At 42.9% G+C, this 14300-nt stretch overlaps 1 protein-coding gene across 2 annotated transcripts in view; it reads right to left on the minus strand.

Annotated features, from left to right (window-relative positions):
* Positions 1-1391: 1391 nt before the first annotated feature.
* Positions 1392-14300, minus strand: part of LOC118371848 (contactin-associated protein-like 5) — a 109906-nt gene continuing 96997 nt past the window's right edge. Inside the window, exons 21-24 of one of the 2 annotated variants that reach the window (XM_052522949.1) lie at positions 11105-11192; positions 8983-9183; positions 8651-8725; positions 1392-2807 (exon numbers count right to left, since the gene is read on the minus strand). In XM_052522949.1, coding sequence (XP_052378909.1) covers positions 2566-2807; positions 8651-8725; positions 8983-9183; positions 11105-11192 — 606 coding nt within the window. In that variant the 3' untranslated portion in view covers positions 1392-2565. Of the gene's footprint in view, positions 2811-8650; positions 8726-8982; positions 9184-11104; positions 11193-14300 lie in introns of both variants that reach the window. The other variant, XM_052522948.1, reaches the window with a different exon arrangement.

The following is a 14300-nucleotide window of genomic DNA, read 5'->3' on the forward strand; positions in this document are numbered from 1 at the left end:
TGCAAATCCAAGGCCCAAATTGTGCTTCTGTTGCAGGTGTGGTTGTGAATCAACCTTAATTTGCATGCAATTAACATATACCGAACAAAAATATAAACGCAACATGCAACAATTTCAAATATCTTCCTGAGCTACAGTTCAAATAAGGAAATCAGTCAATTGAAATCAACTCATTAGGCCCTAATCTATGAACTTCACATGACTGGGAATACAGATATGCATCTGTTGGTCACAATTACCTTTAAAAACACTGCTAGCACTGAGATGCAGTGCCTTAGACAGCTGTGCCACTGAATTTGCCTAGTTAAATAAAGGTACAATAAAAAAAAGAAAAAAAGAAATTGCTTACACCTGCCCAAACCATAACTCCACCACGACCATGGGTCACTCTATTCACAACGTTGATATCAACAAGCCACTCACCCACACGACGCCATACACGTGGGACTGCGGTTGTGAGGCCGGTTGGGCGTACTGCCAAATTCTCTAAAACGACATTGGAGGCAGATTATGGTAGAGAAATTAACATTAAATTCTCTGATAACAGCTCTGGTGGACATTTTTGCAATCAGCATGTCAAATGAATAATCCCTGAAAACTTGAGACACTGTGGCACGTTGGAACTGTGGTGCAACTGTGGCACAAGGTGCAACTGTGTAATGTTCAAGCTGTTTAATCATCTTCTTGATATGCCACACCTGTCAGGTGGATGGATGATATTCGCAAAGGAGCAATGCTTGCTATCAGGGATGTAAACAAATTTGTGCACAAAAGTTGAGAAATAAGCTTATTGTGCGTCCCACGTTCATGAAATGTGGGACCAACACTGTACAGGTTGCGTTTATAATCAGCGTTACCATTTCTCCCGAAAGTGGAATAACTGCTCTGATTCTCTGCATGAAACAGAGGCGTGCTTCCCCCATGCTGAAAGAGTGGCAGACGCTGCCGAACTAGCAGTCAGAAGTCAGATGAGTATTCTATGGTTTCAGACTGCACTCTATCCCCGCTCTTCGAAAGAGAAAGTGATGTATTTTTAAGGTTGGTGCATCAATAGAGTGGTGTTTGAACTCGGGGATTCTTTTACATCCACAGTGACATTTAAGATGACTCATTGTATTGTTCTATTTCCAACTGACTGTATCATACCTCTATTGAGCATGTAAATTTGCCTGAAGGATCACGAGAGTTTAGATGAGGACACAGGGCATTTTAAATCATACATTGGACATTGATTTTTACAATCAACACATTTTCAATGTAAGTTACTATATTTCGGGTAGATCGGATTGACTTGCAAAGCTCAGAATTTTAATTGACATCACAGTCAACTGAACTAATTACAAGGAATGGGAATAAGCCACGTTACAACATATAATTAATAAAGTCTTCAATTTATTAATAAATATACATCTATACAATATATCTGTACAACTGAAACTATACACAACATAAATAAGTTAAAGGTAAATCAATTTCAAATATTGTTATAATCAGAAAAACCTGATTAGAGATCCTCTCTTCATACACACCTTTGTGACTTGAACTTTATCACAACCATACATTGATTAAAATGGCAGATGTGTTAAGGTAAATTCCAGTCACAGGCATTTCTCTAAAGGATAGGATCTGGCCCTATCAGGCTGTTATGTTTAGTCTTTTTGTTGTTGTTGTGTGAAACATATACATCAGTGACTTTACCTGGCGGAACAAACTCATCTTTCTACTTTACAGCAAAATGTTTCACCTTTGAGCATTATCCATCTTTGAAACATTACTTAGATAAATTACAGCATTGTGTAATACACCAAATTACACCATCCATTTGTTATAGATTTGAATAGATGATGATTACAGTACAGGTGGTTCAGGTTCAGATCTATGATTCCCTTAGCGCATAAAGGAAACACAAATGAACACTAATTAATTTAAACAAAGATCTAAAGGGTTTAGAAAAAAGGAGGTTAAAACAGCATGAAGAGGCACTCTAACAGAAGGCAGTAAAGTCCTTCATTCTTTCATTCTCTCATTTCAATGTTCGGTCATTGCCACAAGGCAGAGTTCACAGTTCACTTACATGCTTGACCAACATCTTTCAGATGTCATTTAGGACATTCCACAGAACGATGTGGAAAATCTTGAAGAATATTGGGGGTCACAAGAAGAATGATGTCTTCAGGAGTTTGTGCGACACATTCAGACGGTGTGACAGGTGACATTCAATGTTCTCATGGTTCCTTTCCTTCTTTGTCTCGGTCCTTTCCTCCGCTGGTTGAGAGATTGTTCTGAAAACACACCTGCATATTCGCTCCATATTGTCTGACAGTTTTACCGACCACATGATACACCTACAGCCCTAAACACCTGCTAAACGTGTAGTCCACTACATACATGTTTTGTAATAATCGGACAGTGGGCAAATTCCCGAGCAGAATCCCTGGAGAAGGGTTCTGGGCTCGGACTCTTGGCCATTTTCTTGTCCGGAATTCTGCAGTGACATCTCCACCTCCCAATCCACTTTCAGAGGAGAGGCCTTCCCTGATGACCAGGGGACTGGGACACAGGTGTTCAGATGTAGTACTCCCTGTTGTCATTGAGGGTGGAGCTATGACAGTCATGGAGGTGGAACTCTGTCCGGTAGGCTGGTTCTGCACGGTAGGATGCTTCTCTCCGGTAGGCTGTTTCCAGGTTAGTCGGGTGCTCCTTCTCCTTGATGCTGGCGTCTCTCTGGGCCTGCCGGTGCTGGTACAGGAAACGGGTCATCACCGCCACTACACACAGAGTGATGAAGACTACTGCTGACACCACACCTGCTGGGGAGCAAGGGCAGCCATCTTTATTGGACTACAGAGGAAGTTCTTTAGTGGACTACAGAGGAAGTTCTTTAGTGGACTACAGAGGAAATTCTTTAGTGAACTACAGAGGAAGTTCTTTAGTGGACTACAGAGGAAGTTCTTTAGTGGACTACAGAGGAAGTTCTTTAGTGGACAACAGAGGAAGTTCTTTAGTGGACTACAGAGGAAGTTCTTTAGTGGACTACAGAGGAAGTTCTTTAGTGGACAACAGAGGAAGTTCTTTAGTGGACTACAGAATAAGTTCTTTAGTGGACTATATAATAAGTTCTTTAGTGGACTATATAATAAGTTCTTTAGTGGACTATATAATAAGTTCTTTAGTGGACTATATAATAAGTTATTTAGTGGACTATATAATAAGTTCTTTAGTGGACTATATAATAAGTTATTTAGTGGACTATAAAATAAGTTCTTTAGTGGACTACATAATAAGTTCTTTAGTGGACTATATAATAAGTTATTTAGTGGACTACAGAATAAGTTCTTTAGTGGACTATATAATAAGTTCTTTAGTGGACTACAGAATAAGTTCTTTAGTGGACTATATAATAAGTTCTTTAGTGGACTATATAATAAGTTCTTTAGTGGACTATATAATAAGTTCTTTAGTGGACGATATAATAACTTCTTTAGTGGACTATATAATAACTTCTTTAGTGGACTATATAATAAGTTCTTTAGTGGACGATATAATAACTTCTTTAGTGGACTATATAATAACTTCTTTAGTGGACTATATAATAAGTTCTTTAGTGGACTATATAATAACTTCTTTAGTGGACTATATAATAAGTTATTTAGTGGACTACAGAATAAGTTCTTTAGTGGACTATATAATAAGTTCTTTAGTGGACTACAGAATAAGTTCTTTAGTGGACTACAGAGGAAGATCTTTAGTGGACTACAGAGGAAGTTCTTTCAGTTGTGAGGATTTGACAGATTTCTATATTATTTATTAAGTATTTATTAATTTAGCTGTTTAGACTCAGAAAAAGTACATTTCATATTAATGTAACTGGCACTGAGATAATTGTGAGCTAAAACTTAAAATCCCTTGCCAAATATGATTCTTACACTTCAAGAATTTACAGTAACACTTTATTTGGCACTTAGTGTCAGAACACCATGTCATAATATTTCATAAGAGCTGACATTATCTGTCACAACGCTGTCATGATATGGTCATGACACACATTTAGACGTGTTGTGACATATTGCAATATTTTATGGCTGCTTATGACACCTACATAAGAGTGTCAAAGCCCACAAATCCTACCACACAAGGCAAACCATTCCATTCTACTTATAAATAATATGTTATATAACATTTCTCAAAACGGGCCATTTTAATACCATTGTAATTGTGCACACACTGATGTCAAACATGTGCCTAGCCCAGTGCTGTGTTGACGGGGATGAATATCGGAGCAGGACAAAACACCCTTTTTGGGACTTATGACTGACATGTGGTCATGTACGTGATAGGCCCATATGGCTTACAGTATATAATAACCCGTAATAATAAACAGAAGAGTTTTGCCTAGACACTTTTTAAAAGACGATTACAGAATGATCATGCCCCCCGTATTTCTTGCTCAATTCTTAAAATGAAGCACATTAATCCGCTTTACAACGTGTTAAAACAAACATTTTTTTTTTTTTACCTTGATAATAAAGCAATCTATGCATCATCGCGTTTGCAGACTTATGTAAGATAGTCTACTATTCGTAATGTGATGAGTAGATTGTATAGTCATAATTTAGGCTAATAATCTAAATCAATCACTGTTCACAAAAAAAGCATGGATGAGGCATGTAGCATAGAGTAGGCCTAGGCTATGTATCAGATTGTCACGCCCTGACCATAGAGAGCTTTTATTCTCTATGTTGGTGTAACGGATGTGAAACGGCTAGCTTAGTTAGCGGTGCGCGCTAAATAGCGTTTCAATCGGTTACGTCACTTGCTCTGAGACCTTGAAGTAGTAGTTCCCCTTGCTCTGCAAGGGCCGCGGCTTTTGTGGAGCGATGGGTAACGATGCTTCGTGGGTGACTGTTGTTGATGTGTGCAGAAGGTCCCTGGTTCGCGCCCGGGTATGGGCGAGGGGACGGTTTAAAATTATACTGTTACATTGGTTAGGTTGAGGTGTGACGAGGGTGGGTCATCTAGGTCATTATATTTCTATGTAGGCCTGGTATGGTTCCCAATCAGAGGCAGCTTTAGGCAGCCATTTCCCCTTTGTGGGATCTTGACATTGTATAGTTGCCTGTGAGCACTATAGCAGCTTCACGTTTCGTTGTGTTATTTATTGTTTTGTTTTGCTGTCAGTTTCACCTAGTAATAAAAAGATGTGGAACCCAGATCACGCTGAGCTTTGGTCCAGTTATTCTAACGACCGTGACACAGATACGTTTCTTCTTTATTTGCATTGGAAAAATGTGGCCTTTCATAACCCCATTTCATGGAGTACTACAACATTTTATATGACTGGAGACATTAGCCGCATCTTTTTTAATATGACACATTACAGGGAAGCCTACTCTGCTGACAACGACAAGCAGATCAATAAAACAACGCTGCCCATATAATAGGCCTACGAGAAGGAGAGTCACAAATATAATATGACGTCCATCTAAACTGGAGGAGGAAATGATTGTCAAACAACAAACTTTTAAGTAGCACTGACCCAACAATGATAAGTAGTGAATATGCACAGTGGCACACTCAGCGGAGATATTGCCAATGCTCTCTGCTGGTGCAAATAAGATTTTGATAACAGAAAGATTAGGTTTTCATTTTCCTCTCTTTACAGCAATAACCATTTGATTTCCAAACTAGGTTTCCCTGAGATTGTATTTTGAAATATTTCAATATGCCTGGCTTGTCCTCTACTTTTCACAGACAGTCGCAACACAATAATCTCCCCAAATTGCGTGCACCGTTTTTCCTTCTGACTGTAGGCAATACGATTTAATAAAACAAAGAAGAAGCTAATGATCCTCTGTGGCCAAATCATGCTTAAGTAGCCAATTTATTAACAATTGCAATTATTTCTGTATAGACAGGAGAAAGCGAATTCGGCTATATCATTTTGGCAATTTAACTGAATTTACATTAGCAAAAGTTTAGCTTCCCATAGCATTATGGACACACTGCCTATGCTTACATATTAAAGAGGTAACCACACGTAACATCCCTATTCGATTGCAGGCTACAGATTATGTTTTTTGTGGGCCATTATAAATACAAATTAATCTTGATGGGTGGGAATATTATCAAGTGCATGTCAAATTGTTTATGTTGATGTGAATTAATTGTCAATTACCACAGTTATTTGCACGACCACCACAGCCCTAGGTGAGCTTACATTTACGCGCTGATGGAGCCTTTATCTGATGGTCAGTCTCAGCGGAGGAAGAAGCCAGCAGGGTCCACCTCTCAACACCCTTTGCTCTCCCTTTCCTCAATGACCAAATAGGGACACCATCTTCCAGCTGTTAACAAAACTAGAGTTGTACTGTATTATTTCTGCTTCATGCACAAATTCATGTTGTTTCTCCTATGATTTGATTTGATTTGATGATCAGAGAAAATTAAATATTCCTCAATTTAAAAAAAATACCAAAGCTGCTAAAAATAACGCAAGCTCATCGATACACTTTCCAACTCATTCATTGCAGCTGCAGTGCTTGTTGTAGTGCAAGTGGAAGTAGTGTGAAGGTAGATTTTTATGGAGTATAAAAGTGTTGAATAGAAAGTGTTGACAGTGCTGAATAAAAACGTAAATACGAACTCACTCGTAAAAACAGCAGCTCTTTGTTGTAATTGTTGACAGTCTCTAAAAGTTTAGAAATCTCACATCAACTTTGCTGTAGCTTTCTTTTTACGCCTGCTACGTTACTGCAGACACAATAATCTGAGCCATCCAATTGGCCAGTAGAAGGCCTATAGTGCACTTGAATTGCTCCCCAACGGGAAGGCTGAGTTTGTGCCTTGAGACATATGAGACGGTTCAAAACGGGAACACGTTTTATACCCGGCACGACACAAATTAAAGAAATAGGAACGCACGGCTTATCTTTGGGTTTTCACAGAAATGTTTGGTAATCGACAAGGAATGCCTTGGAGCTCAACCAGTCAATCGTGATCGACCCGTTGGTGACCAGTTAACTAGATGGTAGCTAACTGTTAGCTAGCTAGCTACATGAATAGTTGACAGCTAGCTTTAGCTATGTTATGAAAACATTGAGAAAACTGGATTGTAATGTATTTGATAATGTGTGAAAGTGTTTGCTATTGCCATAATATATTTGGTATAACGTTTTAGTTTTCAGCTTTCTTTAGTGGTGTCACTGCATTGTAGCATACTCTATTCTAATTTCTGTCTTTACTTAGTATAGCATCTACTGCATCCAGGAGTGGAGGTGAAGACCTTGAGGGAGGCTGCAGAAACAAACTTTCAAATGAAAGGAACCTTCTTCACAGGGAAAAAAAACAGATTTGAATAAAAAATACAATTTAGGAGTTAAATCCTTGATGTTGTAATTAATTCTTTACAGTCATGTTTTTTTTTCATTGTATTTTGAAAAACTTGTAGAAAACACACTTTATGACACCATCATGAAGCATTATGACCATCCTGTGTCACTTTATTTTGACTAAGAAAACACACTTTATGACACTATCATGAAGCACTATGACCATCATAATCATTTACATTTACATTTAAGATGGACCTATTACGTACATGCCCTAATGTCAGTCATCAGTCACAAAGAGGGTGTCTTGTCCTGCTCCTGAAATCTGCTCCTGCATTCATCCCAGTCATCAGCAACAGAGCATTGGGGTATGTGCATGTCTGACATCAATGTGTGCGCAATTACAATGATAACTTAATATGGTCAATAACAGAAAAAGTTCTATAAGATAAACACACTGTTTACAAGTAGACGATGGTGTAATGGATTGTTTTGCCTTGTGTGGTAGATTTTGTGGGTTTTGACACTCTTATGTAGGTGTCATAACCAGCCATAAAATAATGCAGTATATGTCATAACAGATCTAAATATGAGTCATGACCATATTACGACAGGTTCCCAAGCGTTCCCAAATTTAATTAGGAATGGTCTTCATTTTTCCCTTTTTTTTATCCATTAGCTTCATTATCTACAAACATATCTGACTTAAAGTCAATTCATAAGACCTTTTAAATCAAATCAAATTGTATGTCACATGCGCCGAATACAACAGGTGTAGTAGACCTTACCCGTGAAAAGCTTACTTACAAGCCCATAACCAACAATGCAGTTCAAGAAAGAGTTAAGAAAATATTTACTAAATAAATAAACTAAAGTAAAAAATAAATAAATAAAGTAACAAGATATATACATACCAATAACGAGGCTATATAAAGGGGGTACCGGTACTGAGTTAATGTGCAGGGGTACAGGTTAGTCGAGGTCATTTGTAAAGTGACTATGCATAGATAAGGAGTGTCTGAGTGGCCATTTGATTAACTGTTCAGCAGTCTTATGGCTTGGGGGTAGAAGCTGTTAATGAGCCTTTTGGACCTAGACTTACTTTACAGTGCAAATAACAGCCCTTCTGGGTAATTACTTTGGAAGTCTCTCCAGTGCTGGAAATGTCTAAATTGTGCCATGTTATCCTGTCCTGACAGACACACATTATTCCAAGAAAACGTCTGAGGAGAGAGCAAGAGGCAGAGATAGCCGGGGCTCATTTCACAGGACACTGACTTTGGCAATTGAGCACTTTAACAACTCTGAATTGGAAATCTCACCTCCAATTACCGCATAGTTGCTTTGTGAAGCGTTCCTTAATGGCCCCCTGCCTCTGCCGACTGTCTCTGAATGATCTACCGGAAGAGGGAAGAGAGTGCGGTGACATCATGAGGAATGTATTACATCATTGATCTGTCATTTGTTTGAGGACAGGGGACCGACATAAAACAATGAGCAACGTTCCCTTGGGAACCGTCATTGTGACAATGGAAGAATCTGTAGACTGAAAACTCTATCCCGGCTTCGGTGTTGACAGTGTACAATATTAAAATGTTAGACGACATCGTCCACGGAAATACAGTATATTCTGAATACATTCTACATTCCTCACCTGACTGAGAGTGAAATATTGTTGAATCAGCCAGCGCACCACAGTTAGACTCCACCAAGTGACCCCGTACGCTGACCAATGAGCTGGCACGGTTCAGTAGCGCTGCCTTCAGTGGAGCCATGTGATTGAACTGGACTGAGGACAGGCAGCCAATGAAGCCCTTAGATCCTGCCCGCATCACTTCCTCATCCATAGTGTCAACTATGTAAACAACAAGGAAGGTACTAATCAAACTCACAGATTTACCTGATTAATCAGAATGGTAATAAAGCAATCCAACGTCCACAACGACATCAGTATCTCACCTTGACTAACGCACATGTTGAGTAGCATCCCTCAAAGCAATCTCTCTCTTTGTCAATGTGAGATAGCATGAACCACTGAACAGGCCCTCTTGAGACTGTATGTCAATTGTCCCTGCTTGTTGTGTTTAATGAGACAGTCGGTAAATACATATGAACTCTATAATATATGCCATTTAGCAGACGCTTTTATCCAAATCCAATTAGAGCTCCACTAAAATCAAGTCCAAAGTGTAATTGTTCACATGCGCTGAATACAACAGGTATTCCAACAGTGCAGTTTTAATAAAAATAAGTTAAGAAAATATTTACTAAATAAACTAAAGTAAAAAAAGCAACAATAAAATAACAATATCGAGGCTATGTGCAGGAGGTACCGAGTCAATGTGCTGGGGGTACAGATTAGTCAAGGACAATAAATTCATTTAAAGATTTCTCAGCATTTGCAGTAAATGAATCATAACAACTGCCAAATATGTCGATAGGATGCTGGCTGCTTAGAGCACTTGAATATCATTAAATCACAGATACGAGCTCTGAAAGCAATTTGCTATTTTGATTTGTGTTAAGGACAAGAGTAGATGGGCATAAGATACAAGAGAGATCAGTGTGTGCTTGTAATTTGTCTAAAGATATTAGATATTTAAATATAATGGAGCCAATCAGACCACGAGGGTCAACATTCAACAGCTTCTTCCCTTTAAAGTAATATTGTCTCTATTTGGTTTGAAATCTATAATTACCATACTTCCCATAGGGGGCAATTTACTGTACAGGAAGTAGTGTAATTGACCCCAAAAAGTTTAACGATGATCATCGCCACCATGTTCATCATTGGTCTTTGTTGGTGGTGCTGCAGCATTCCTTTTGACTTAATAGATCCCTAGGAGACATAACCCAGCCAAAAATGTATTTCCTTTCATCCTGCAGAAAACACATTGTAAGTAGTGGATGCTGTTGTGCTGTGCTGGAGTCATTTGAATACAGTATGTGTGAAAGATAGAACAGGCATACTCTAGAGGGAATGGATGTTTTGTCCTGTATACAATAACCCAGATTTACATAATGTGGTTTAGATTTTGTGTGTTTAACTTTACTTTCATGACTTTTCATGAGTTTGATGAAAAATTGGAAACCATTTAAAATGATTGATGCTTAGGCCTGCCTATGTTTAGTATTTTTGATTCAATCCTTCTAAATATCTAATACATCGTCAACGATCAATGTCTTAAAGGCAGCATCTATTCGTACATATATGCATCCTCATCCCATAGGAGATCCGCAGTACCTTAATGATAAAATGAATACATTTGTTTTGAAATGCAAATGATGTTGTCAATTAGCATAGATTTACTCGTTCCCTAAACTATTGTGAATCTCTGTGTTAGATAAATTACGCTTGCTTTACTTAACAGTTCCATTTATCTCCTGACTAATGTTTGAAGTGATAACCTTGAGTACAATACTCCCAAGATTTGTGATGCGTGCAATATGTGAAACAGATTATTAGACAGATACCATGTCCTGGTGGGGTGGCTGACAACCCTCCGAATCAGCCTGTCAAATCTAGATCAGATGCGAGAAGTGATTATTTGACCAAATCTAGTGCTTAGATTGTCTATATCAAGTTATATCATAGACACGACTCGTCTAGCTCTTCCAGCTTACAAGCTTTGCCTTAATTGCAAAGACTGATTCTTCTAAGCCCTGCACTGTGGAAGGCTGTTCATTTACAGTAAAAACCATGACTGTAGCCTCCAGTCATTTAATCATTTCAAACTACCTCAACAAACACGTCCTCATTTCTCTGGTGGGCTCACCTGTGACCTTCCCCAAGGTCAGTGATTTGATGGAGATGAACTCTGTGTCTGATGACAGGCTGTACTTTAGGTTCATGTCCTTGTCAATCTAGTGGATAGGGAAAAAAGGACATGGAGGTGTGAAGAACAAACACAACCCTCCTGCTCCTCACCCTCTTCACGCCCTGCTCCTCACTCTCCTGCTCCTCACCCTCCTACTCCTCACCCTCTTCACCGCCCTGCTCCTCACCCTCTTCACCGCCCTGCTCCTCACCCTCTTCACCCCCTACTCCTCACCCTCTCCAGTTAACTCGTAATGCAAAAAAATGGATAAATGCCAAATTTGCTCAATATTGCACTCCTCACCCTCTTCACCCCCTACTCCTCAACCTCTTCACCCCCTAATCCTCACACTCTTCACCCCCTACTCCTCACACCCTTCACCCCCTACTCCTCACACTCTTCACTAGCCTACTCCTCCCACTCTTCACTAGCCTACTCCTCACACTCTTCACTAGCCTACTCCTCACACTCTTCACTAGCCTACTCCTCACCCTCTTCACACCCTACTCCTCACCCTCTTCACACCCTACTCCTCACCCTCTTCACCCCCTACTCCTCACCCTCTTCACCCCCTACTCCTCACCCTCTTCACCCCCTACTCCTCACCCTCTTCACCCCCTACTCCTCACCCTCTTCACCCCCTACTCCTCACCCTCCTCACCCCTACTCCTCACACTCTTCACTAGCCTACTCCTCACACTCTTCACCCCCCTGCTCCTCACCCTCTTCACCCCCTACTCCTCACCCTCTTCAACCCCTACTCCTCACCCTCTTCACCGCCCTACTCCTCACCCTCTTCACCCCCTACTCCTCACCCTCTTCACCCCCCACTCCTCACACTCTTCACTAGCCTACTCCTCACACTCTTCACCCCCTACACCTCACCCTCTTCACCCCCTACTCCTCACCCTCCTCACCCCCTACTCCTCACACTCTTCACAAGCCTACTCCTCACACTCTTCACCCTCCTGCTCCTCACCCTCTTCATCCCCTACTCCTCACCCTCTTCACCCCCTACTCCTCACCCTCTTCACCCCCTGCTCCTCACCCTCTTCACCCCCTGCTCCTCACCCTCTTCACCGCCCTACTCCTCACCCTCTTCACCCCCTACTCCTCACCCTCTTCATCCCCTACTCCTCACCCTCTTCACCCCCTACTCCTCGCCCTCTTCACCGCCCCTACTCCTCACCCTCTTCACCCCTACTCCTCACCCTCCTCACCCCCTACTCCTCACACTCTTCACTAGCCTACTCCTCACACTCTTCACCCTCCTGCTCCTCACCCTCTTCATCCCCTACTCCTCACCCTCTTCACCGCCCTACTCCTTACCCACTTCACCCCCTACTCCTCACCCTCTTCACCCCCTACTCCTCACCCTCTTGTCTCTCCCCTGCTTCTCACCCTCTTCTATCTCCCCTGCTCCTCACACTCTTCTCTCTCCCCTGCTCCTCACCCTCCTCAATCTCTACTGTTCCTCACCCTATTCTCTCTCCCCTGCTCCTCACCCTCTTCTCTCTCCTCTGCTCCTCACCCTCTTCACCCCCTACTCCTCACCCTCTTCACCCCCTACTCCTCACCCTCTTCACCCCCTACTCCTCACCCTCTTCACCCCCTACTCCTCACCCTCTTCACCCCCTACTCCTCACACTCTTCACTAGCCTACTCCTCACACTCTTCACCCTCCTGCTCCTCACCCTCTTCATCCCCTACTACTCACCCTCTTCAACCCCTACTCCTCACCCTCCTCACCCCCTACTCCTCACAGTCTTCACCCTCCTGCTCCTCACACTCTTCACCCTCCTGCTCCTCACCCTCTTCACCCCCTACTCCTCACCCTCTTCACCCCCTGCTCCTCACCCTCTTCACCGCCCTACTCCTCACCTTCTTCACCCCCTACTCCTCACCCTCTTCACCCCCTACTCCTCACCCTCTTCACCGCCCTACTCCTCACCCTCTTCATCCCCTACTCCTCACACTCTTCACTAGCCTACTCCTCACCCTCTTCACCACCCTACTCCTCACCCTCTTCACCCCCTACTCCTCACCCTCTTCACCCCCTACTCCTCACCCTCCTCACCCCCTACTCCTCACACTCTTCACTAGCCTACTCCTCACACTCTTCACCCTCCTGCTCCTCACCCTCTTCATCCCCTACTCCTCACCCTCTTCAACCCCTACTCCTCACAGTCTTCACCCTCCTGCTCCTCACACTCTTCACCCTCCTGCTCCTCACCCTCTTCACCCCCTACTCCTCACCCTCTTCACCCCCTGCTCCTCACCCTCTTCACCGCCCTACTCCTCACCCTCTTCACCCCCTACTCCTCACCCTCTTCACCCCCTACTCCTCACCCTCTTCACCCCCTGCTCCTCACCCTCTTCACCGCCCTACTCCTCACCCTCCTCACCCCCTACTCCTCACACTCTTCACTAGCCTACTCCTCACACTCTTCACCCTCCTGCTCCTCACCCTCTTCATCCCCTACTACTCACCCTCTTCAACCCCTACTCCTCACCCTCCTCACCCCCTACTCCTCACAGTCTTCACCCTCCTGCTCCTCACACTCTTCACCCTCCTGCTCCTCACCCTCTTCACCCCCTACTCCTCACCCTCTTCACCCCCTGCTCCTCACCCTCTTCACCGCCCTACTTCTCACCCTCTTCACCCCCTACTCCTCACCCTCTTCACCCCCTACTCCTCACCCTCTTCACCGCCCTACTCCTCACCCTCTTCATCCCCTACTCCTCACACTCTTCACTAGCCTACTCCTCACCCTCTTCACCACCCTACTCCTCACCCTCTTCACCCCCTACTCCTCACCCTCTTCACCCCCTACTCCTCACCCTCCTCACCCCCTACTCCTCACACTCTTCACTAGCCTACTCCTCACACTCTTCACCCCCTACACCTCACCCTCTTCACCCCCTACTCCTCACCCTCCTCACCCCCTTCTCCTCACACTCTTCACAACCCTACTCCTCACACTCTTCACCCTCCTGCTCCTCACCCTCTTCATCCCCTACTCCTCACCCTCTTCACCCCCTACTCCTCACCCTCTTCACCCCCTACTCCTCACCCTCTTCACCCCTGCTCCTCACCCTCTTCACCCCCTGCTCCTCACCCTCTTCACCGCCCTACTCCTCACCCTTTTCACCC

The sequence above is a fragment of the Oncorhynchus keta genome, chromosome 7 (genome assembly GCF_023373465.1).
Source record: "Oncorhynchus keta strain PuntledgeMale-10-30-2019 chromosome 7, Oket_V2, whole genome shotgun sequence".
Taxonomy (NCBI): Eukaryota; Metazoa; Chordata; class Actinopteri; order Salmoniformes; family Salmonidae; genus Oncorhynchus; species Oncorhynchus keta.